At 33.4% G+C, this 24,652-nt stretch overlaps 3 protein-coding genes across 3 annotated transcripts in view; 2 read left to right on the top strand and 1 right to left on the bottom strand.

The window, feature by feature from the left end:
• Positions 1 to 7,160, top strand: part of LOC108772942 (TSC22 domain family protein 1) — a 76,945-nt gene extending 69,785 nt beyond the window's left edge. Inside the window, exons 5-7 of the mRNA XM_018538616.1 lie at positions 4,478 to 4,636; positions 5,655 to 6,003; positions 6,737 to 7,160. Of these exons, the coding sequence (XP_018394118.1) occupies positions 4,478 to 4,636; positions 5,655 to 6,003; positions 6,737 to 7,160 (932 nt within the window). The remainder of the gene's footprint in view (positions 1 to 4,477; positions 4,637 to 5,654; positions 6,004 to 6,736) is intronic.
• Positions 7,161 to 16,550: 9,390 nt separating this feature from the next.
• Positions 16,551 to 18,149, top strand: LOC108772655 (queuine tRNA-ribosyltransferase subunit QTRTD1 homolog). Its single transcript, XM_018538226.1, has 6 exons — positions 16,551 to 16,687; positions 16,749 to 16,898; positions 16,980 to 17,444; positions 17,534 to 17,736; positions 17,813 to 17,938; positions 18,008 to 18,149. The coding sequence occupies exons 1-6, from the start codon at positions 16,571 to 16,573 to the stop codon at positions 18,147 to 18,149; spliced, it is 1,203 nt and encodes a 400-aa protein (XP_018393728.1). The 5' UTR covers positions 16,551 to 16,570.
• Positions 18,150 to 18,230: 81 nt separating this feature from the next.
• LOC108772865 (Ada2a-containing complex component 1) lies at positions 18,231 to 19,912 on the bottom strand. The gene is made up of 5 exons (XM_018538507.1): positions 19,423 to 19,912; positions 19,203 to 19,359; positions 18,760 to 18,995; positions 18,551 to 18,673; positions 18,231 to 18,482 (listed from the first exon to the last, which is right to left on the bottom strand). The coding sequence occupies exons 1-5, from the start codon at positions 19,810 to 19,812 to the stop codon at positions 18,231 to 18,233; spliced, it is 1,158 nt and encodes a 385-aa protein (XP_018394009.1). The 5' UTR covers positions 19,813 to 19,912.
• Positions 19,913 to 24,652: the final 4,740 nt, after the last annotated feature.

The following is a 24,652-nucleotide window of genomic DNA, read 5'->3' as shown; positions in this document are numbered from 1 at the left end:
AGACGTTTATTTTGATACCTAAAAATGTATTGTATTTTAATACAATTTAAAATGCGTATATATATATGAAATATATTAAAAAGATATTTTTATCAAACTATAAAATATTTAAAAACAGAAATTAAAATTTTTTTTTAATTATTAGTATTTTTTATTATCGCATTTTTTCCATATTGTAAAAGCATTTAAAAAAATATGTAAGTGAAAAGATATTTTGAAAATTTTGTTTTATAATTTAATGAAACCGAAGCAAAATTTTTTGATAACGATAACATTATTAATTTTCATTCCTTTCGCATAAAAAAATCGTCCAAGGTGGTCCACGCGGAGCAATTTGAATTTGCAACCCGCATGAACGCGTAATTTCGTCGTTCTCGCCCCAGGGACGAACTCTCTAGTCCGGTTTTAGAATGGGTAACTGCTAAGAGACGCACAAACAACCAAGCTACAATTACACGTTAAGACGCGGTGATTTATTGCTACTTCTTAAAACAATAGGGTTTGTTAATCGCGTAATGATATGTATATGTAAAAGAGAAAATTTCTCAATGACAAAATAATATTCTAGTGTTGTAAAGAATAAATCTTATATTGTTTTTAAATAATCATAAACGATTCATTTTCCTATGGCAAGAGTAAACCCTTGCAAAAATATCGAATTGAATAAAATGTATGTGCATAGACATATATAAGTATAAACACACACAAATACATATATATATACCTATATATATATATCTTATTCATAAAATGTTTTCAAAAGTCTGTCATCAGAGATCTAACGTCATCTTCAACGTACGTATTGTACGTCTTCTTTGTACAATAAGATTTTCCGTTCATTAGAAATATTTGAATGTTGCTAGTATCTCTTTCGGATATACATATGTGTAATTTTAGAATCATAAAACTAACAAATTCGCAATTTAAATCAATAATGGGCCTAACTAAATGTTCAACCAGAGTTAACAAAAACATGGCTTTATCATGCCGACAATTTATAAGATTACAGATAATTGAATATCCTGTCGAGCAAAAAATAAATTAGTGAAAGTTCGTTAATAGTACATTCTTCCATGCATAAGAATTGCTTTAAGTGCCACCGGATGAGCAGTGCGTTAATGGACGGCTGAAAGAGGTTGCTTTCGCGCAAAAAAGGACGGAGGGTCCATTCCATACACGTTAAATTGCTGTGCGATCCTCTGGATACAATGACGATCGAGGAGTCCAGTAGAAAAGGTGAATCGAATCCGTTAATCGGCTTATCGCGCGTCGACTGGAACGATATTTTGGATCAGTCGATGTATAATACGTCAAAGAACTAAGATGCTATATGCTCAACACGTATAATTTTATTAACGCGCGCGCGATCATATTCAGAACTTTTTGTCGTATAAATCGAAATTTTATATCAGATTGATTATTTCATTAAATTATACGACTAAATTAATAATACACGAGTCACGTATATATAATGAATTAAATGAAGATAGTAACCTGGCTATAAATACAATATTTGTATTGCGTAAAACAATACTTCTATAACCTTTTACTCCTTGCATTGTAATTTCGAGTAAACTTAGTTTGTTAAAATTGTAATTGATTTTAATATTTTAATATTGATTTAACTTTAGAGACAGATTTTCAGCGATTCTTAACATTAAATGATAAAAATATGTAACAAAAAAAGCTTATTAAAATTTATTCCAAGCGAAGATTCGTGTTTCAAAAGCTTCTTAAAAAATCTTAAGTATTCTGAGAAATAGTATGTCATACATATAACTATTAGACTTAGGTTTATATCAAGAGAAGTAATAAAAATCATTTCTAATATGTTTAATCTATAAAAAGGTTCACTATATTTAAACAATAGGAAAAGTATCCAGACTTATATATAAGTTTCGAACAAAAAATCGTGATAAATTATATATAAAATTCTTGTCGCACGATATCTTACACGTGACACAACAGTAATAGAAGGCAGGAAATGAGGTCTACGCAAGCCTTTAGCTATCTGATCGTGACGAAAGAGTGTAACATTTGCCCCCCGTCGTCACGACATGCTCTCCAACACCACACTTTTCACGTATCACCCAATTAATATTCTCTCTATCTATTCTGATAATTGATATGCCGCAGGTGACGGCGTGAAAATCTCGAAGAACGAACGGAAAATAAAAAATATGTCGTAAGTGAGATGAAGCCGCCACAATCTTCATATATGCGCAAATATATTTTCGCTAGTTGAACAAAACTATCTTACATTTTATGCATTATATTATCACTAATAAAGTTGAGAGTAAGGCGGTATAATAAACAAACATGATGCAAATGTGAAGGAAATGAGATTTGAATCTAATTTTCGAGTTCACGTTTGATTTTTTCCTTTTTGGTATCTTCTATACAATGAGAATATCAAATTTGCACTTTGAAAATTAAATTCAAACTTTATTTCGTTCAAAATTGCACCATATTTAAAATTGTATCCATCTTACCGTATGCTATGATAATAATACGAAAACTAATTGCTTACTACTTTATGATTAAAAGTTTTTGATAAATAGAACATTATTTTATACATATTATGCAGTGATTCTTATTTAAAAAAACGAGATATCTATTGAAATCTTAAATATTCAGAAAAAATAGAACGCATTGTAGGAATTGAGAAGAAAAATGATCAGAAACTTGCTTCGGGCGATAAAAAACGTGTCACGGTACAATTAAGTCGGAATTTTGTCACACTGGTTAAATCGCAATGTGAACTAGTTCAATACCGTTGCGAAATGACGGGAGGATAAATTGTCCTGTGTCTGATCCATTTCCGCAATAAGCAGATTAGCAGCGGAATGTTAAGTCGTAAGTTGTAATCGTGCTCGAGATCAGTGTACTGTTATTAAATAAATGCGATTATACTTTTCATTTGGACATTAATCGATGACATCCAGCAAACTGGAAGCATTAAACAGAATAGTCACACATAATTGTAGAGATATAACGGATTTCCCTCTTTATTATTACAACTCTAATCGCGTTAGATTGAGGCAGTAATAGAAGGGTACAAAATATGCTATACCGGTTCGAGCTAATAACGAAGCTAGGCGCTGCGGAAATAGAATATCTAGAATCATAAATTTTACAACGAACTGAGTCTGTTAGTCGAGTATTTGATAACAAAATCGTGAACTAATTGTATTTATAAATAAAATAGTGAAATTAAAATCTTTCATTTTTATGCATCAGAAACCAAATATTTTTATTTTTCAAAGATCGTTAGCCTTTATTCAGTTAATAAATAGGGAGAAATTTAGAGATTTGATTAATCGGTGAAAACAAGCTTCCAAATATCTTATTCTTAAAAAAGTTAGAAGCGAAGTAATCATCTATAGAAATAGTATGGCTATAGGGCAAATAGATCGAAAGAATTATACGAACGTGTCAAGGTTAAAGTTATCAATCGTCAAGTTTCATGAAAATAACGTAAGACAGCGAAAGTGATGTGTTCGAGTCGGATAACCAACGATTTCTAACGCATCCATCAACCATATCATTAAGAAGCTCGTTATTACGATCACTTTCGCGATCGGAGCAGCTTCTCTCTTTTCGGAGAGAAGTATAAATATAATAGTATATCCTGCACACCTTTCGTCATGGATTATGTTCATTTAAAAATAGGTATATACGAGAATAACGTCTTATGAATCAGAGGTCCTTTATATCTCGACGAGTGACATCGACGTGCCTTTCAGAATAGGCGAGAGATTTTCGAGGTACAATAGGAATTAGGAGAAGTACGTAAGATATGAGATCACTTTCACGGTGAGAGCGATAGAGAGAGAGTGGAATACGGAAAGAAAACAAGATTCCTATAATCTCATTTTTTTTTTACCTCCAGCACTCTTATGAGCCCACTTATCGCTGCGGCGGCACTTCTGATCCACGAATTTTGAGATCCTTTCCCGTTTCTCTTCCATTCTCCGCCTCTCGGCCGCTCTTCTTTTTCTCTTCCCTATCCCGGTTCAACCACCCGCCCCACCTTCTGATATGCTACAACCCTCGGCGCGATTCTATGAAGGCCCGTGACGGCACTATGACAGGCTCACAATAAGGCCATACAGAAGACAGCCGGTTTTTTTCTCTGTACGCGAACGCATGTCATAATGCGGTGATTCGGGTTCGGTCGCCGTTCTACACATGGGGGCAGTTATTTATATTTGCGCATGGGGTGTATACGTGCACGTGTAGCCGTAAACGTATCGGGATTCAGGGCCAACCTCACCTGGCACTTCACGTGCTTCGGCGCGAGAAACACGTCCCGCCGTGGATTCAAGCGGATCTTGGTATAACCGAACGAAGGGCTATGATGCCCTGAGAAACGGGAAATCCGAGCTAAACGACTTTCGCATTGACGCGCCAACGAATTTTTCCAGAGCAATGAGTAACGTGTGTGTGAGAGTCCCCATTCCCTTTTCTGTTCTAGCGAGTTGCTGCGGGGTCGGCGTGGAGGATTCCAGCGTGCCCGATACCGGCGGGCCCACGGGGGCGAGTGGTACCGGCGGCGGGGTGGCCGTCATACCCGATCGGCCGCCTCTCGAATTAGACAAATTACCGCCTTATCACGACGTAGCGCCTAGTCCCGGTGAGTGTTATTACGAGACGCCTGCTGTTCGACGCTTCTCATACATATGCGATTCTCGTACACACGCGCCGTCGAGAGATCATTGAGAAATGACCGCTCGTTACTCGCATGTTCCCGTCACGTTACATGTATTGCGATCGCGAACGCGGTAGCACCGTCTCTCGCTAACTGTACGTCTCATTTCGTTCGCAAAAGAAAGTTAAGCTTATATAGAACCGGATCTCGCGACTTGTTCTCAACGATGTTTCCAACTAGCTCGGTAAAATCTCGTATATTATGAAACAAACTCGTATCTTGTAATAAAACATTGCAAAATATTGAATACGTAACGAAAAAGAACGAAAATGAACCCATAAATCAAACGTATCTGATAATTGATAATTACACGGAAGATTGATTTTGCTGAAGCGCTTAAAAATGTAGGTAGATACAGATTTGAAAATAATTTTGTTGGATCATCAAAATAATTATGTAGGAAACTCAAGCATGAAGAGCAATGCTACAAAAAGTTTTAACATTCTAGCAACCAATTTGAACGCCCTGTATAATTATTTTAATAGTCCAACCAAATCGTTTTCAGATCTGTATCTATATATAACTAAATTTTTAGATATTTCTGCAAAAAGATCTTTCGCTCTTTCCGTGTACCTTTTAGAAGGAAATTGAATTCGTGTTTGAAAGATAAAATTAACTGATTGATAAAATAAAACAATTTACAAAAAAAAAAACAATTCTTTTTACTCCTTTGTTTAGATAAAATCATGTTCACTTATAGATCTATTCTTTTTATTGTTAACTGAACTTTCTGCACGATTCATCTTTCCTCTCTTCCTTTTCACGTTGGAAAGAAAAAGAGAAAGGATAAATTGTGTAAGAAATTTAACTGAACAGAACAAACTCATGTTTAAGACCGTAGGTCGCAGTAATTGTTCTTTTATCATTAACATGCTGCCAAGATATGTTAAGAAAATACACTAATCAGCATGGGTCTCAAGTTGTGGATGAAATCGAACTTTAGGACACAACGTGTGGTCATGGCTGGGTTCTCGACGAGGCGGTGGCACCCCAGGAGTCGTCACGACGCCGCTCTCCCTTCCTCAGCACCGACGGGCGATAAATCTCCCAGTCGAGAATCACTACACCCACATGCAAACCGACGAGGCTCTATACGCGGAACTGGACTCGCAAGCCGCGAGCTACGCGAGCGATTTACAGTTACAAATGAGAGGAAGCTCGATGTACGGTACGACTTCCGGCGGCCAGGACGACGAATATCATGAACTGGACGCTGCCAGATTACATCGTCATTATGGAGGCAGCGACGGATCGTTACAGACAGATACACTTCGTACTCGGCACAGTAAAAGGTGAGTTAAATGTTCCAGTTTTATAGACGTTATTAAATACACGGAAAGAACTTTATTGAAGTATCTAAAAATTTAGCCTAGATACAGACCGAAAATAATTTTATATCATCAAAACAATTACGTAGCAATCTCAAGCATGATGAGTAATGCTGCAAAAAGTTTTGACATTCTAGCAATTTGAGTGTCTTGTACATATATTTTGATGGTCCAATAAAATTACTTTCAGATCTGTATCTAGTTAAATTTTTAAATACTTTACAAAACCGTGTACAATGAGAATTATGTATTGGTCGTCTTAAATAAAAGAACTACATTATAAATATTATGAATTAATGAATTTGTGAATATTTTAAAGAGATAAAGGAATTGATGATTGTTACATTTCGTAAAATTGTTATTAGAAAAATATCTAATAGAATATTTTACTGTCAATTGACTTTTTAAATCGATTAATGAGGCACGTCGATTTTCAAATCGGAAGTCAGTAATCATACGCAATGGTCTATCGTTTCTTGACTTCCTAGATCGATAACGAGCTCAATACTGACTTTGTTCTGGCAACGCCTTCTAAGAGAACCTAATTGCCTGTTCTAACAACGCGCTCATCCGACACGCGTCGTCGCGTAATTGGCAGTTATTGATACGGTCGATACGCCTTACGTATGTTAATGGCACATTCCAGTCGAATGATCATCCAATGATTATCCAAAGCCTCGTTATCGACTACTTCCAGGATACAAGAGCCAGACTACGAGATGTACGAGAATGGACCGTCGACGCCGGTGCCACCGGGTCAACATCAACATCATCATCGCCATCATCATCACCACAACCATCACCATCATCACCAAGAACTGAGGATCGGTAGCAGAAACAGCGAGCATCCGTCGTACCAGAACACGGCGTATACCGGAAGCGACGTCGAACCGGATGGGCCAATGCTGAGCAGTGCTCCTAGCAGTGCCTATTACAGCGATCTCAGCTCGAATTCGGCGAATCAGCAAATGCCGACAGCGACAGTACCATCTACAACGGCGACGGCGACGACCACGATAACAACGACAACAAACTTGCACTTAAATCCACAGAATCTGGACATGCCGCAGTATAGACTAGCGGCAATCAACGAGAACACAGTGCCTTCGGATTATATTTAAGACATGATCTTTTCAAAACAGGTGGTGAGAAGTTTAACATAGATAATTATATCGACGCGCGTTCGCATTGTTTGTGAACGAGGAGAGTCTTTGCGTAGTATTTATATAATAATTTAACTCGTTTCATGTGAGGGGAAGTTGTCCTTGTAATAAAAAAAAGTAGGAATGTACGGAGGTGGGAGATCAGTGGGGACGAAAGTGTGAAATTTTTCGTCACTGTCGTCGTGACTCGAAAATTTCTTCAAGACAGTGTGTTTCACGGTGCTCAGTTTTAAGTTTTACCCGTACAAGAGGAACTGAAAAGATCACGTTTGGTAAAAGTGTTGTTTAACCGGCGGATGTATCGGAGACCGGTTCCGGATAAAATGAATTTCTTGCTCAGTAACGCTCTACTTACTCCTTTGTCGCCACACTTTGTGGTCCTGTTAAGACAATCGAGACTTTCGAGACACGCGAATCGACGGATCAAGCGACGCGAATCGATCGGCATCGCGGCGCGTTCTCCTTTGCTTTTACGCGCTAATAAAATACTAGGTATTCAATATCTTGATACTTTTTTAACAATGTAAGACAAGCGGAAGATAAACCGGTTGACAGGTAAGTGACCAGAGAAAATCAAGCCAACGGAATTAACGATTAATAAGCACTATTTTCACGAAGTCAACAAAACCTACTCTCTAAATTTTTCTCTTTGGAGTGAAATCTCACTCGAAAAGAGTTGAAACACTATGACTATTGGAAAAGAGCGAAAAGTTTGCACTCTTGAATAAGAGTGGCAGATTTTCACTCTTCTTCACTAGTGGCAGTAAATTTAACTCTTTTGGAGTAAGATTTCACTCCAAGAAAATTAGAGAGTATACGATCATACGATAACAAAATTAATCCAACTTCTAGCTATCACAACCGCAATTGAACGTGCAATTACGTTCGTTAGAATATTAATAAAATATGTGTTAACTTTTTCCTGAAATGGCACGCGGATATTTCGAGTATCTTACGGTATCGGCTCAGGCGTGACGTTCGATTTCCACTCGGTAAACGTAAAGCAAAAACGTAATGATACCGCGCACGAAGAATCGCGCGTTGCGGTTTCCAATCAGTAATAACACGCTGAGATATAAATTGATGCCGCCCCAACGTTCCCGCGAAAGTCAACCAGTACTAGGCAAAAAAAATGGACCCCCATTATTTCTGCCACCGTTCATGTCAATCAGAGAAGGGGAAGCGAAATTTCAGACCTACATTACGTGAGTGATCGGCGGCAACGCATAAAACATCGTTCTGTTCAAATTACTGCAACTACATTGATGGGATAAGATTGCATATAGCAAAAGCAACCTTGCATTAAATTTGATAGTTCATGTAAGAAATAAAAATAACATGAATTGTAATGAATTGAAAATGAAGCTGTAAATTGGGAAATTGCGGTAAACAATTTCGGCATTTTCGGTAAGAAAGAAGTCGATTTTAAATTGACCACAGAGTTTCCGATTAACAAAAGTCAAGCAATAAAAAGTGAGGTTTGTACGTATTTCAAACTCGCTACACGAGAAGCAAACTTGGGCGCGTCCTACGAGATTCTAACGCATTAGAGGGTTAATTCGGAATCTAATCGAGTACTTTCGTGAGTATGATTGTAGACATTACCGAGAGGAGAAGCTGCACGGCGGATTCGAAATACCTACACGATACGAATGAAATGAAGTCGTTTTGAAGAGCAGGTGCCTCGTAATTTGACGTTCGGGGCTGCCAGTCAGCCCTCGGCTACATCCGTCCGCGTTCTCTAAGCGTCCGCCGCCACAGCGTTCTCAGCCAGCATCCTTCCATGCTTACCGCGCGCAAATGAGGTCTCGTTTTCACGTGCGTGCCTCGATTATGGAAAATTGCAGAATTCCGTGCCGCGAAGTCGGCGGATCGTATTCAACGAAGTACATATGATATTCGTACGAAATATCATGGTGAGCATTTTATTATTTTCCGTATTTTATTCTATACAAGAGCTGTACTAGCACAATGCAGTGGCCAATCGCATATGATATTTTTAATGGCTGAATTTAATGGACTGCTCGTTATGTCTATATACTTCGTTGACTTCGTTGTCTGATTCGTCGAATTTTGTGTGTTAAAGTAATTAGGATAACAAAAGTTTCTTTTCTAGCGGGCGACGCGACGGAAGAGACGCATTACGTCAAACGAAGTTTAATGCTCACAATAAAATTGTCTTCGTGACCTTGTCGTGTAATAAATTGTGGGAAATATTTCTGGTAACACACTGAACATAAATGGTATACGAAATTTCTTGGAGAAATCCTATTCACATATCACGCGAGGGATTATCGTTCAGGCACTAAATAGGTTTCGGTCTTGGCGATGTATCAGTTTCAATCGTTTATCGATTCCCGATCGACGGCGGAATTAATTCGTCTCGCTCGATTCGGCGGGGAATCGTTTAATCGTCGCCGTCGTGTTCTCTTAATTACCTTTTCAAGCGAAGCCGATTGTTCTCCACGTCGAGACACGAACCTGAGAAGACGCGTTCTCTCGCTTCGCCTCGGGATTCTCCCGTGCACGTTTCACGTCATTCACCTTTAACTCACCTGTGCTCACGCACACATATACATACAATCGACCGAACACTCTTCGAAACGTACGAGAATGCTCGCGCTCACCTAAACGTGTCTCGCTGTACGTATACGTATGAAAATAACTTCAGAACTATTCGATTCTCCAAGTTTCTAGTTACTGCGCGCTTAACTGAGGAAAATGCGAATAAAAGAAATCCTATTATTGCGTTCTTCATAAAGAGAAATAAAGTTCGTTATCAAAAAGAGATTGTTCATACAATTGTTAATTTATTTTCGTTAGTTGAAAATGTGACTGTCTCGTCACTTTTTATATAACTGCTAATTAACAAAGACATAATGATAGCAACTATAAAGGTGACAATTATTATATGTATATAAATTGTATTTGTAGAATTAATTTACATAGTTGAATGAACTATTTTATAATTATTGTAACTATGAAATAGTTTATTCAACTTTATACATTGATTCTACATATGAAACTTACATAATTAATTGTCACCTTTACAGTCGTTACCATTGTTTGTCTCTGAGTACCAAAAGCATACCTCTGCTTAAATATTTTCCAATATTTTTCATTTTTCGGAGAAGAAATTCTGCGTATTCTACAAATATTTGTAATCTATAACTTATTATCTCTGATTAATTAAAGAAACGTGTCGGACATTGCCCTTGAAAACGAGTTTTAAGACTGGCTGTTTTCGCAAAATGATCGAAAGACATGAGAGTATCGAGACGCATAGCCAGGAGGCGTACGCAACGCGAGCGTTCAACAACACAGACGCAACAATGCGTTCCTTCTGTGGATACGCTATAATTAATCGTGCCCTGACGGCCACAATGGTGGCAGGGAGAGCCTGAGCGACTCTCGGTGCTGCATTGCAGCGGCGGAAAAAAATATCTCATGACCGCACCACGTCGTCGAGCCCGGATGGGTAATCCTTATCACGGCCGTGTTACGCGCGAGAACGTATTATGGAATTCGTTTAATTAAAGCCCATCTCGTTTCTCTTCACGCGTCTTCTGCATCTGCGTCGCGCGCCGGAACTCCTAGCAGGCTCGCGTGTTCATGGATAATTTGAAAACGCAATCTGGAAGACCGCTATTTTCGCATCTCTCATAATCCGCGTCCAGGTAGATTAGATTGGTCGTGTCGCTACTTATCGCGGAAAATCTCCTAACGATATTGCCCTTCGTTATGATAAGATAGATGCGAAATCCGCAAACCACCGCGTGTGTTAATCTACCTCGCGTAATGTGAAAATATCAACTCTCTCGTATATGATATTTGCGCCATTTACCATCTGGACTATCACTTTGAATCGCGCAAAACATCCTACAGTGTAAGTTATTAGACATTTTTATTTAGTCTTACTATTTCTGCTTTATAGAGATATTATTGCAATTGCAGCTTAGAACAATCTTTTAATGCAACCCATTTAAAATTAACACTTAAAATTTTATACAAAATATTAAAACGACAAGAGAATCAATTGTTACTTTTTTCTATAAGACAACAAACATAAGAAGGATGAAATTTTTTATCATTATAGTGATTAATAGCAGGTGATCTGGTGACAATAGTATGCAAATCAGAAGAATCATAATTATTGCACTCTAAACGTCTATCAAGCATCATGTTAATCATCAAATTTACATAAAGAAATGTTCGCGAATAAAAATCAGATTTCAATGCAAAAATGAAAGTACAAAATAATGATCGCATCTGTCCCGTCTAACCGGCTTAACTTTGCTTGGCGCGTTTAAGCATAAGAAGAACGCGTGTCGTTCGAAAAACGCACACACAGAATTTTCGAGGAGATTTTCGAGCCGATCGATCGATTTCGTCTAACGATCGTGGGAATCCACGCGACTGAAATCTTGCAGATTTCTCTCGAATCGGGCTCCTTCTTACAATATCTTTCCGTATTAGGATAGCTCGCATGGGATTCGACGGATGTCCCAGAACGATCATAAGGATGGCCCTGGGCCAGCCCTGGTTGGACGTACCGCATGTTCGGACCATGGGATATATAAATTATACATGTAAATATACGAGCGGCCGACTCGAGAGATCGAATTGTGAGATATCGAGATATGTGTTGGCGATTCCTGCACCTTTCCTTCCCTTCTTAGATCCTTCCTTGCCCTTCATATTCAAACCTGAGTTCGCACACAGATGCGCATGCAGGCAAAAATTCACGCACTACATGTCGAATATTTCTGCCGTTCTTCGCGAATTGCGATTTAGGAATATTACCTGTATCCTACAAACATCCACATGTTCCATTGGCGACGTCGATTTCGATTATGAATTGCAAAGATCTTAAGAATTTTACGAATTGGAGCATGCACGTACATTTTATCTCCTTTCGTAAAAAAAATAAGCACAAACTATTGGAATCAGTAATATAAAAGTATTTCTCCATATGTCGATAAGTGCAGTTAAATTAAATTCCTATTTTCTCAGATACTTAATTAAGATCATTAAAATACTATAATAGTTGAAGTATATACATATAGAAAAGAAAACTTAATTAGTTTTACTCTTCTGTTAACTTCATTTTGATGTTACATTAATCTCAATTTTTAATATGCAATAATTTTGGATACTTTTTACTTTTTTGTTTTTATTAATTTTATGATCTAAGAATAAAATTGCATAATGTTACATTAATTGTTAATTTTAAATTGCATATTAAAATGTGAGATCAGCTTTCTTATCAAAGATATTTTTTATGCAAATAATAAGTAAAATTATTATAGTATCGAGTATAATTCAACAACTATGAATAAGTGTGGACATCGTATGTGTTGTTATTTATTTCACTACAAACGTAGTTTGAGCATTTATTCCTTATTTATTTAGGAATAATATATTTGTGTGATTCTGAAACCATATACACGAATGCGAAAATATCAAAATAATAATTTTTCCTCTTTAAAAGCATAATTATGACTTGACAAATTTATGCAAGAATATTAGTACAGACTATTCAAAATTGGAAAATTAAAAAAAAATTCTTTTACATTAATAATAATAAATTATTAACGTTTAAATTTCATATTGTTAAAAATAAATCTATTTTGTTGCGAGAGAGTTTTTTAAAAGAGTTTACTTAATTTCGCGAAATATCATTATAAAAATGTTGCATTCTTGCAAACCAGTGCGAAATATGAAATTTCATCATAGTGATTGTATAGATTTAACGCGAGCGTCCTTGTATTGTCAACCTATGACCTAATCGCTCTAGTTTTATAATTATTCTTTTCAACGAGATATTTTAAAGATTGCGGTAAGCATTGCACTGCAATATTGCCGATCTTGACCGCGATCATTGATCCGTGCTATTAATTATTAGTTACCGCTAGCAATTCATTCCACGCGCGTGCACGTGTATTGCAAGTGCCTTATGTCGCAGCAAAGCCTGATTATGCACATATCTAGTTGTACTTTGAACACAGTCAATGTCAACATATCGAACGAGTCACTGTGCGTCTTATGTCATAATTACGAGACTTTAGGTATGAATGACGTGTGAGGGAAGTCGTTGATCACTTTAATAATTATTCAGTCAATAAACGAAAGTTGCAACGATTTCTTATATAACGTATTAATGTAATGAATGCATGTATCTTATGTTAAATATTTCTACGACTCCTGTAAATTTTATTAAATTCACTATTGTATATATAAATATTGTAAATGAAACGCGTAATTAAATTAGACATCTCGCCGTACGTCGGGAAATTAATTATAATATAAAGAGTAGCGCAAGCAAAGTATCGACCGCAATGAGATTAGTATGTAGAAACGATTAATCATTGACAAATTTAAATCAAGAATCTATTTTTACAAAAGATTGTCTAAGAAATATTGTTTCGATTTCGACACATTAACATATTGATAAAGAGAAAAAAAAAATAATTTTGTATTTTAATATACAAATATAACGCAGAAAAGTTTTATATCACTCGGCCGATACATTTTCCAAGTGCGCTATATAAACGTTCCTGCGACTATTGTACAAATTGTCGACATCGTGTAGTCTGATGTAACGTTTTAATACGTCATTCAGAAAACATGAGAATTAGAAAAGAATGCTATTGTATCTTATCTTATAATTGCAAAGTGTGAAAAGACGTGTTAAAGCGGAAATAAAATATTTTGTAACTAGCAAGAAAAATAATTGGTACACAACTGTTGTATCACGAAATAGAATTGATTATAACCGTTTCTCATAAGGAGATACATATAAAATTTACACATAATACATTCAATTTTATAAATCAACTTTTATACTTTTTTGTGTATTATTAATTGATAATACTTTCTTTGAAATTTTGATCGCTAAAAATTGTTTATATTATTTACATTGAATCAAATTTATTCTTCGAAATAAATAATTCAATAAAAAAAATTATGTCAAAATTTTTCGTTCAATAACTTATTTTAAAATGATAATGCATTAACGTGTTCTTCATTTCGTATGTATCCCGTTAATAACAGAATACTTAACGTTTCTTGCCTCAGAAAAAAGCACAACGAAAATTTTAGAAGATGTAATGTTGTGAAATTTCATGTATTGTGATAAAACTTGCCGATAGATAGATATCGCATATGCAATCGAATTAGTTTGACACTTTCGAAAAAAGTCAATACATACCTACATATATTAGTGAAATATTACGAGTGAAGCGATATCACTGGTAGAAATCTAGTATCGATGAAAGAAAGATACAGTAGATAATAAATTGATTTTCTTCTTCTTCGTGATGTTATATCATTCGAGTTCTAATTTCACGCGAGAAGAGACTATTCATAATCCTCAAAGATGAATGTAAATGTTGTTCCGATTGCCTATTCATGCACTGACGAAGGCACATACCGGCAATCGCTCACGGGCAGTATGTATATGTACTTGTAACTTTCTTTCACCTCCGCTAAAACCTGCCATATTAACAAAATCATTAGGTTTTGTTAGAAAAATACGCGAATATATCGATCATTTTTTTACTGTTAAATTGCGAATGGTAATAATTTTCAACGTCTTTTCGAAAGTACGTCCCAATGTAAATTACGTATTTAGCACAAATTGTATATAAGATCACAAATTGTAAAGAAACGCACTATTTTATTATTGTATATATTGTAATCTAAGATTAGAATCGAGATTGTAATCTTTGAAATTTGGAATTGTACAGCACAATAAAGAAATATTTCATGATACGTGTATCTATGTACTTTCTTTCCTAACATTATCTATTTCTTAGCAACGAAAGATATTGATTAAGAAGATAAAATGTGAAAAAATGTAATAAATATGAGAAATTTAAATCCTAAAAATTTTGAAAGGAAAGAGAGTGAATGAGAGAGATAAAAAGATAGAGATGAGAGATTAATCACAATGTTATCATCGTATTTTTAATAAATTCTACAGGAAATTATATCACTTTATTAATTAATTAATACCTAATCGGCCAACTACTATAAAATAACATAACATCAAAATTAATTTCGCACTCAACAATATAATGTTATATATTATAAGTGTTACATTTACATCAATAATTAACAATATATAATTTCTTGTAAAAATTATTTGATGTTATGTTTGTATTTGATGTTATGTTATGTTCAATTTGTATCGACTGAGTAGTTATATTACTTTTTAAAAATTGTTTCGATGAATTATTAAATATGTTTACCTACAAAAATATAAAAAAGAAATTTACTTCATTGTCTAATAAGATATATACATAATATAATTATTATCACACTTATTTTTCTGTAAATGTATATCATAAAGTTTTGTTTGTTTTACAAATAAATTATCTTTTAGGCTAAAATGTAGAAGTTAATCGCGATTACAACCACTACATTACTACATATTTAAAAATTGTCACATATATATAATTATATTATATATTTAAAAATATTTCTCGTATCTCAATTAAATTTGTATGACCAATCTATAATCTATAGAAAATATTCAACAATAGAGCAATATTACGATCGCACGGAATTCACTTAACGAGACTGTCGCGCATTCATATTACACGCGATAATACACTATACACGATGTCTATAGTCGGTTTTCTCGATATTATTTGAACTAATCTAATATCAAAAATGCTAGTATAGTTCGATGTACAATAAATTGTAGCAGGACTGTTGAATTAATGTTATTGTAAAAAGGATAGTTAAAAGTTTACGTGAGATCTACGTACTTGGCAATGATCGTGCTTGTTTCCGGTATTGAGAGCTCAATAATGGTGATCGTGCAGGATTTGTTTCCGTTACGAACATTTCACGGAGCACTCCCGATAATATTTTGCCCGCGATACTCACTTTTAAAACTATAGCGATCGTAAAAAATACTTAAACTTTACTGATCCACTGCAAAATATTCCTCGTCAGAGATGCAAATATTTCAAATCCAACCCGTCTGCAACAGCGTCATCTGTCGGTGGCTTGGTGTGACTAGTAGAGCCGCGAGTTCGCAATGTTTGCATCACTGGCATTACTGCTCTCTTCTGTAACTTGAAGTTTGCACTTTCTCTCATGTGCTTGACTAGATTGAGGTTATGTTCTATTCACGTGTATTATCAAATAAAATTTATTTCTACAATGTATATCTTTTTAAATGATTGTCCCTATTAATTAAATAAAAAATATACTAAACATATTGAATTAATTAATAAATGCACTATAGTAAAAATTTATAATTTTTATATTTATTATAAAGCGTTTGTCAATTTCTATTTATACTGTGAAAAGACTAATAAAGAGAGAAAGATAATAAAATAAATTATAACAGAATCATGAAATTTTTCACTGACTCTGTAGCACGTTGTGCTGCACGAATTGGTACATTAAGTGGATTTGAAAGGTTGCCAAATATTTCCTTTGAAACACCTTTACTTCTTATTTATACAAAGGTATGGAATGAAAAATTCTGTCTTATAATTATGTATGATTTCTTTGTAACAAAATTTTTAGGGTGGCAGTGTACCACATTTGACAAAGGATGTCTTGAAAACTGTAACACTGGAAGAGCAGCTACTATCTGTCTCACTTTCCTCAACTATAATAATGTCCGATGCTATCAAAGAGCTAGACACTTCTTTTGCTGATTTTGTTAGTATGAAGGTATGAACAGAAGCAAAATTATTAAATTAACAGTATACATTGAAGTTTCATTATATTGATCATTGAAGAATTTGGTTGCAGGAATATATAAATTTATTATCAATACATGATCCTGCGTATACTACCAACCCTGGCTTTCAGCAATTAGATACTATTTCCGTCTGGTCCAGAACAGGAAGAATTGTTGTTTCAGCTGATAAATATATGAAAATTGTGCAAGCTTATAAACCAGATTTATATGTCGCTTTATGTGATGGAGATACAAATATTAATAGCCGTGCGAAACGAATATCAAAGGCAGTACTTCGAAGTAAAACTTTATTAGAACAATGTTTAGATATCCATCTACACTCGGATACTTTGAAATCGACAGGAATATTAGGGCCAATAGAGGGTGGATATAACTTGCAAGCTAGGAAAGAATCCATAGATTATCTAAAAGATAAACCTTTGGCAGGATTTGTAATAGATGGATTACATAATAATGGACCAGATGTACAGAATATTTCATCAGAGCAAATTAAAGAAGTAGTACAATATACCATCGTAAGTATGTTTTTAATTTAAAAATGTATACAATTTATGTGATTTGAAGTACTTTAATATGCTGTATAATATATTATAATAATTGATAGAATTTACTGCCTATCGATAAAGTCAGAATATCAATGGGTTGTTGGAATCCAGTTACTGTATTGGATCTCATTGAATTAGGAGTAGATGTGTTTGATTCATCCTATCCTTATGTTATTACTGAACAATCACAAGCTTTAACTTTCCTTTGTGATCATGATATTTGTGAGAATAATCAATATGCAATGTCAATAGGAGAAAAGAAGTAAGATAAAACAATATTTCAAATAAATATATGAACATAATAATACATGCTTTCACATTTTTTTTTCTTTTCCTAGGTATGCAGACGACTTTTCCCCTATTTGTAAAAAATGCGAATGTCTTACATGTCAAAACCATACAAGAGCATATATCAATCATTTACATCATACCAAGGAATTACTTGCTTTAGTACTTTTAATGATGTATGTATTTATAAATTATATTTAAATCAATCTTGTGTATCATCAATTAACAATTAATGATGATTTCAGACACAACACTCATCATTATCTTCAATTCTTCAGCCTTATTCGCGATAGTATAAAAAATGGAACATTCTGTCAACTTCAGATGAAAATTCGTCTAAAATATGCAACTGTTACCTCTGAGTTTGCTAAATCTACTACTGTATGAGCATTATTTTTAATAAATTATTTTTTACCTTATATTTATTGCATTGTACATTGTATTTTATTTGAAAAATTTCTTTTTGGATCATTCGGGTAGAAAATTTGGATCGAGATAATTATAGGAAGAATCACTAAAATTTTGTGGAAAATAATCTAAGTCGTAATTTCTAGTATATAGTGGTGGTTTTATAGGAATTAATCTATGGGATGGATCATGTAAGGGATTTTCCGCCTCCAATTGTGCTATTGCACAATCACCACATAGATCAATTCCGCTATGACATTCTGCACAATGCCATCTGGTACCTTTTAAAGGTTCCTCACCACACACTGTACACTGTAGGAAAATATCGTTGATAAGCAATGATTCTATATGTATAATAGCTGTATAAAAAGAATACATACTTTGTATCCGACATGTTTATACACAGGAGAGTCCTGTGTCTTTTCAGCTTTCACTTGCCGCAATAAATTCATCTGTCTTATTTCAAAATTATCATCACTTCCTGCAGTCAGTATATCATTCTCCTGGAAAAATAATACCAATATTGAAATAACTTTTTCTAATATCTGTTTATTACTCAACATAAAGCAATAATATGCACGGTGCTTACAGATTCTTCTGCTATAGGCTGTTCTTTACTATCATCTGATATGTTAAAGGTAATATCTTGATGTGGGAAGAAAGTTGAACGTTTAAATAAGAAATTGTTGTTACGCTTATGAGTTAAATTTTTTTTGACATCCAATTTTAGTTTAGGTCCTCTGCCAGGTATAGGCAAACCTGCCCTCAAAAGCTTAATAAAGTATTTTTGAACTCTGCTGGATACTTGCTTAGGCGTTCGATTCCCTACAAAAGGAAGTAGTTCTAGCATCTTGCTTGTAACATAAGTTATCTCTATTTTATAATTATGTAAGCATAGATGTAACTGTAAGTGGTTGTAGTTGTAAGAATTGACCAATAAATTTAATATGAGGAGAAAATTGCAGTTGGTTAATTGTTACAACTATAAGCACTTACAACTAAGCTTATGTAATTGTAGAACAAGTTTTATACCTAATGCATTTGCTATCTTGGTCCAACGTCTCATTTCTACTTCCTCTGGTGGATACTCGATTAAAAGTTCCTCGAGTCGCCTTTGCTCTTCCATTGTCCACAATTGATTGAAAGTCTCAGGTTTACTCTCATCAAAGGCACGACCTCTGACTAAGATCTGCAAAATGAAACGATAAGATACAGAGCTCTTCTTTCCAAATATACATTCATTGATACATACCTTTCCATCTTCCTGTTCAGTCTTTGGTTGTATCTGAGGTAACACTTGTCCATGTCGAGTTTGCGGCCTCACACGTCCATCTGGCAATGCAATGCTGTATTGCGACCAGTCGATGCAGGGAATTTCTGGGATCTTCTGTGGACCAGGTAGTTCTGGAAGATCACCGTTTTGTAACTGTGCCACGAATGCTATCGGATCCTTCAGTGCTTGGGCACGCACCGACATAAGCTTGTCCAAATCTTCTGTAGCCTGAATTCTCTGAGCCTCAAGAATAACTATCGTTTTTAGGAAAGCGGTGTAATCTTTGTTACCCTTTAATGCCAAGTGATCAGATTCGAAGTAAAATTCGTTCGGTTTCTCATTCGAAACCTTCTCTGTCTCGTCATTCATTTTTTAAATTCAAATTTGTAACGAACAACGATACCATATGAGATACTTGTCGTACAAATTTATGGACTTGTTTTTACACATTCAAACACAGTATTGCACGAAGCACATGAAGCACGCGCCAATTATAACTTAACCTCGCCTAACTTCACACTACTCCCGAAGTGTCCCGAAGTCTGATCTCGACTACTCCCGAAGTCCCGACAGTCTCATATAGCGATCATAAAACTTGTATGTAGCTGACGAATATTTCTTGGATTAACCAAGAAGAAAATGCTTCTAATTCTAACTAAACGTCGATCTATCGGAAATTTTGTTTAAAAAAATATAATGTTAAAAATAAATATGAATACAACAAATATTAATTTAAATTATATTAAATTAAAATATATTAATTTAAAAGACATTTCGAATTTAAACTTTTAGAAACTTTTAGAAATTATTTTTTATTTTATAATAAAATTGTATAAAAATTGGAAGCGTTTTTATATACTATCGCTGCCTGCACCATACGTAACAGAGACGTGCCATTTTAGTCGCAAAGTCGCAGAAAATTATGATACGTCTTTCGAACGTCGCTATGACGTAACATAAATAATTTGACTGTTTTTGTTTTATCTGTTTGTCAAATTTTTTAGGATATTGTCGTTTATATTTTAAAGATGAACAATATTTTCTCTTATTTTATCTTTATTTAATAAAATTTCATGTAACACGTATAATTATCACGTCGCAAAGACGTTATATAGAATTCTATATTACAATTGGTATATAAAATATATATTTATTATTATTATATTATATTATTATATTATAATATAATTGCAATATTTAGGGCCATTGTCACCAAGTTTCGATTAACTAATCGGCCTATAGTAACTTTGCAGGCTTCCAACTGAAGCTAATGTCGGAGATTATTATAATGCTCGTATTAATAGATGCGATTTATAGAGGTCGTAAACTGTTAACTTAGATCGTATAATCTGTAAGAATTGACCAATCACAGTCGAATGAGAGGGGAATATTCGATTGTGATTGGTTAATTCTTACAGATAACGACATAAATTATAAGTTAACAGTTTACAGATATAAATCTGTTTTAATCTATTACATGAAGTTACAAAAACACGTCACCGTAACGTTTCTGTCACCAAAAATTTAACATTTAGTCACGTGACAGCAACGTGTCAATTACGTTTCGATGACCAGTTGAGACGTTGCTACAACGTAGCATGCGACGAGTTAGAACGTCACAGTGACGAGTTTGCCACGTACGGTGCAGGCAGGGTAGTACTGTTTTTATAATATCATTTTAATTAATATATATATTATTTAATTAAATTAATATATCATTATTATTATAAATTAATTATTATCCACGTAGCACACCTGCAGCGCGTGTAAAGCGCTTTCGGAAGCGCTGTTCAGATTGCACCTCCCAAAACTGCTGTTAATTATGCACTTTTATTGATGCGGATAACTCGGCTAATTTCAAGTAATATTGCAGACACTGTTATACGACATGAAAAGTGCAGTAAATGTGCTATAAAACTGTATTTATTCTGCGCTGATTATATGCGCTTATAATATGCGCTTTTCATAGTGGATTTTGAAAGCGCTTTTAAAACGCTAAAAAGCTGCTAAAGTAATGCACCTGCATACGCGCTTTTTTTTAGCGCTTTTTAAGCGCTACTGTGTTACGTGGGTATAAAATCTTACTTTTTCGTTTTAATTTGTGGAGTATTCAATTTATATTGACGTACATTATGTAAAGTAAATATACACAAAAACAATTAATATTTTTTAAATAATTTTAATATAGATCTTTTCTTTCTTATATTGTATTCAAATTGCACGAATTATATCACGTATAAATTATCGATATCAAATGCGACTGATATAACATATGGCACAATTAAATATAAATACCTTCGTCAATAACACAATGTGTTTAATATCTTCCATATCAAGATTCAATTGATGTTTATCAAATTATTGTCTTAAATCGAGTGTATTTCAACGAAACTGATATAATTTTACGCTGAGACTGAAAATAATTTTGTAGAACTCAATTCGGGGTCTTATTTTCAGTCTCAGCGTAAATTATGTGTGTATATATATATATATATATATGTGGATGAAGTAATAGTCTTATAAACATTATGAGACAAAATGATTATTCACTTAAAACATAATAGTCGCTCTAACAATATGAAGTAATCTCGTATATTATACCTACTTCCATTCTTTAATTTTGTATAATTCTGTTCTGTAGGGCAGAATTATACAGAGAAATACTTATCATTATTGCATAAAAATGCATTTAAAAATTATATACATCAATAATTAACTTTCCAATTATATCAATGTTGTAAATATATTTTGCTTTATAAAAAATGTATGTTAGCTAGTAGCAACGTATTTATTAATTTTTAATAAGAACAGCTTGATATAAATTTTTATTAAAAAAATATTGGTCATAAAACATAAATACATTTACTCAACCAAAACATTTAAAGTATTTGAGATATTTATCATTTTGCTTCAGTTGATAAAAAGATATTATATTAATAAGATATGTTATTTTGCTGAGTTATACAATTATTTAAGCTGTGTTTCAATATACACTGCCAGTACTAAAAGTATATAGTACAGAATCATTCATTTTATTCTGATCAAGTAAAAATGTCGAAAATATACAATTTTTTCAAGAAACATTTCAAATATAAAAATTGTATGATGTAGAAGGAGATATACAACAATGCAGTTTTATTATGTGAGTGTTTTTTTGATAAAATTGTATATTATCAAAAAATGTGCCTATTAATTTTAAAATGAATCATCGTGTACACAACATCATCTGTAGTAATATAAATTTATAATAATGTATATAAACTTTCATGCGCGTAAACTTATTAATTTACTGGCAATGTACAACCAAACGCGCAATTAGTTGCATGAACGACATTGAACATTAGAAAGTCTGCAGTCTTTTATGGAAATAGGAAGGATAACAAGTAATCAGCTTCGTCCGTGAAAAATCAATCTTTAAAGTAACAGATGTTTATACTTAATATAAAATTATATATCGATGATACAATTTTTTACCTCATCAAATGACTTTTATATACTTAACTTTTTATTACAAGAATATACAACTGGCTACTCATGATCCATCATAATTTTAATCATTTCGTTATACAGTGTTCAAAAAATTAGGGATTTACTTAATGTCAGCGTTAAAGAGGAACAAATTCGAAGTTATGTAATATATCTTTGCAGAAAATAGTCACGGAGTACTATTTAAAAAAAAGCACTTTAAAGTTTAAGAAACCTCATATCCTTTCTTACATACCATTTTTTAAAAAAATCGGCATTATAATTTAATAACATTATTAAAAAATTAAAGAACAGCTTTTATTATGTAAAAATATAATAATAAACGGTTTATAAACGACTAAATCGAAATTATATAACGTAAAAGAACATAAAAGCCATATAACGTTAGATCTTATTGCGAATTAAAATGTTATAAACATTCGTTTAATGCTAATTTAACAATATATGACATAAAATATGTGATATAAAGGTCAAAAATTTTTGACTTTTTTATAAAAACTTATAGCGTTGGCTTTTATGCTTTCTATATTTTATTATATTATAAACTTCAAGTTTTTGATAATATGTACGGAGAAAACAAAATTTTATCTGTAAATTTCTACAAATGTATAGCAAAATATAATTTCTTTTTATATATATATAAAATAGTTTTTAGCATTACTCTATAATAATTTTTTTTCTCTGTTTTATAATAATTTAAAATAAACAGTATTTTTTGAAATCTTTCCTTTAAAAACTTACATTTGCTGTCACACCAATAATCTGCCGCAAAAATTTACATTGTGTCTACATTTCTATAAATATTTATCTTTTTGATATTTAAAAGAAATAAAAGCATTTTCGATAAAAATTTTACTTCTATAAATTTACTATGCACATAATTTGTAACAACTTCACAACAGATTTTATTGTCACAAATTGTGTTGCAACGATTCACGTTGTAATCGTTGCAAATTTATTGTGTAAGTGTAAAGTTATCACGAATTATATATTATATTACATCATAGTCGAATGACATAAATCATAAACATCCATGGTATACATTCATAATGATTACGCGCATAATATATATAAAAGAAAAATAAAATCTTTATGTCGAATATGCTTGTGTATTTTTCGTAATGCCAAGAAAATAACTATCAGAAATGCAGTCAGTTCAAATTGTTGCGACAGAATACCGGCTTGACGACAAATACAGGTTTTAAAAAAAAAGATTAAGAATGCATTTACTTTAAATCAGTATATCTCACTGAAAAAAAATCATAGCTCAATGATTAAAAAAAGTATTTAAAAAATTTGCGGCACAATTAAATACATTTACAGACAAATTTGTAAGGCTTATTTTAAGCCCTAAACATAATACGAGACAACGATAGCGATAGAAACAGAGGAATCTAATATTTGAAAATATATATATTATAATGAATACAGGGGAACACAGAATAAGAAAATAGGAACAAATTGCCGATGAGTCGGAATTCTGTGTCTCTTATATCCTACCAATCAGCGATCAAATTTTTCATTCTGTTTATATGAGCTATAACCTTGAAACAGATGGAAAAGTGTACTACAGTTTATATGCAATTGGATTGGTTGGTAGTTTTTATTTCTTTTGCGGCATTGTGCAACATTGCAACGGAAGGTAATAATTATATATCACTTATTTCTATATTATTCCTATCGCTGTTCTTGACGCTGTTACCTCGCATCGTGTCTAGGATTT

This window comes from Cyphomyrmex costatus, unplaced genomic scaffold, assembly GCF_001594065.2.
Source record: "Cyphomyrmex costatus isolate MS0001 unplaced genomic scaffold, Ccosl1.0 scaffold193, whole genome shotgun sequence".
Lineage (NCBI taxonomy): Eukaryota > Metazoa > Arthropoda > Insecta > Hymenoptera > Formicidae > Cyphomyrmex > Cyphomyrmex costatus.
The sequence above is the reverse complement of the archived record's forward strand: the minus strand, read 5'-3'. Positions and strand labels throughout refer to the sequence as shown.

What these genes read in the sequence shown, in the direction of transcription:
- LOC108772865 (XM_018538507.1), bottom strand. Translation starts at nt 19,812, where the DNA reads ATGAATGACGAGACAGAGAAGGTTTCGAATGAGAAACCGAACGAATTT. An exon ending in CTGAACAGGAAGATGGAAAG is followed by an intron (nt 19,360 to 19,422) that starts GTATGTATCAAT and finishes TTCATTTTGCAG; the next exon opens with ATCTTAGTCAGAGGTCGTGC. An exon ending in CAAGATAGCAAATGCATTAG is followed by an intron (nt 18,996 to 19,202) that starts GTATAAAACTTG and finishes TTCCTTTTGTAG; the next exon opens with GGAATCGAACGCCTAAGCAA.
- LOC108772655 (XM_018538226.1), top strand. Translation starts at nt 16,571, where the DNA reads ATGAAATTTTTCACTGACTCTGTAGCACGTTGTGCTGCACGAATTGGT. An exon ending in TACTTCTTATTTATACAAAG is followed by an intron (nt 16,688 to 16,748) that starts GTATGGAATGAA and finishes CAAAATTTTTAG; the next exon opens with GGTGGCAGTGTACCACATTT. An exon ending in AAGTAGTACAATATACCATC is followed by an intron (nt 17,445 to 17,533) that starts GTAAGTATGTTT and finishes AATAATTGATAG; the next exon opens with AATTTACTGCCTATCGATAA.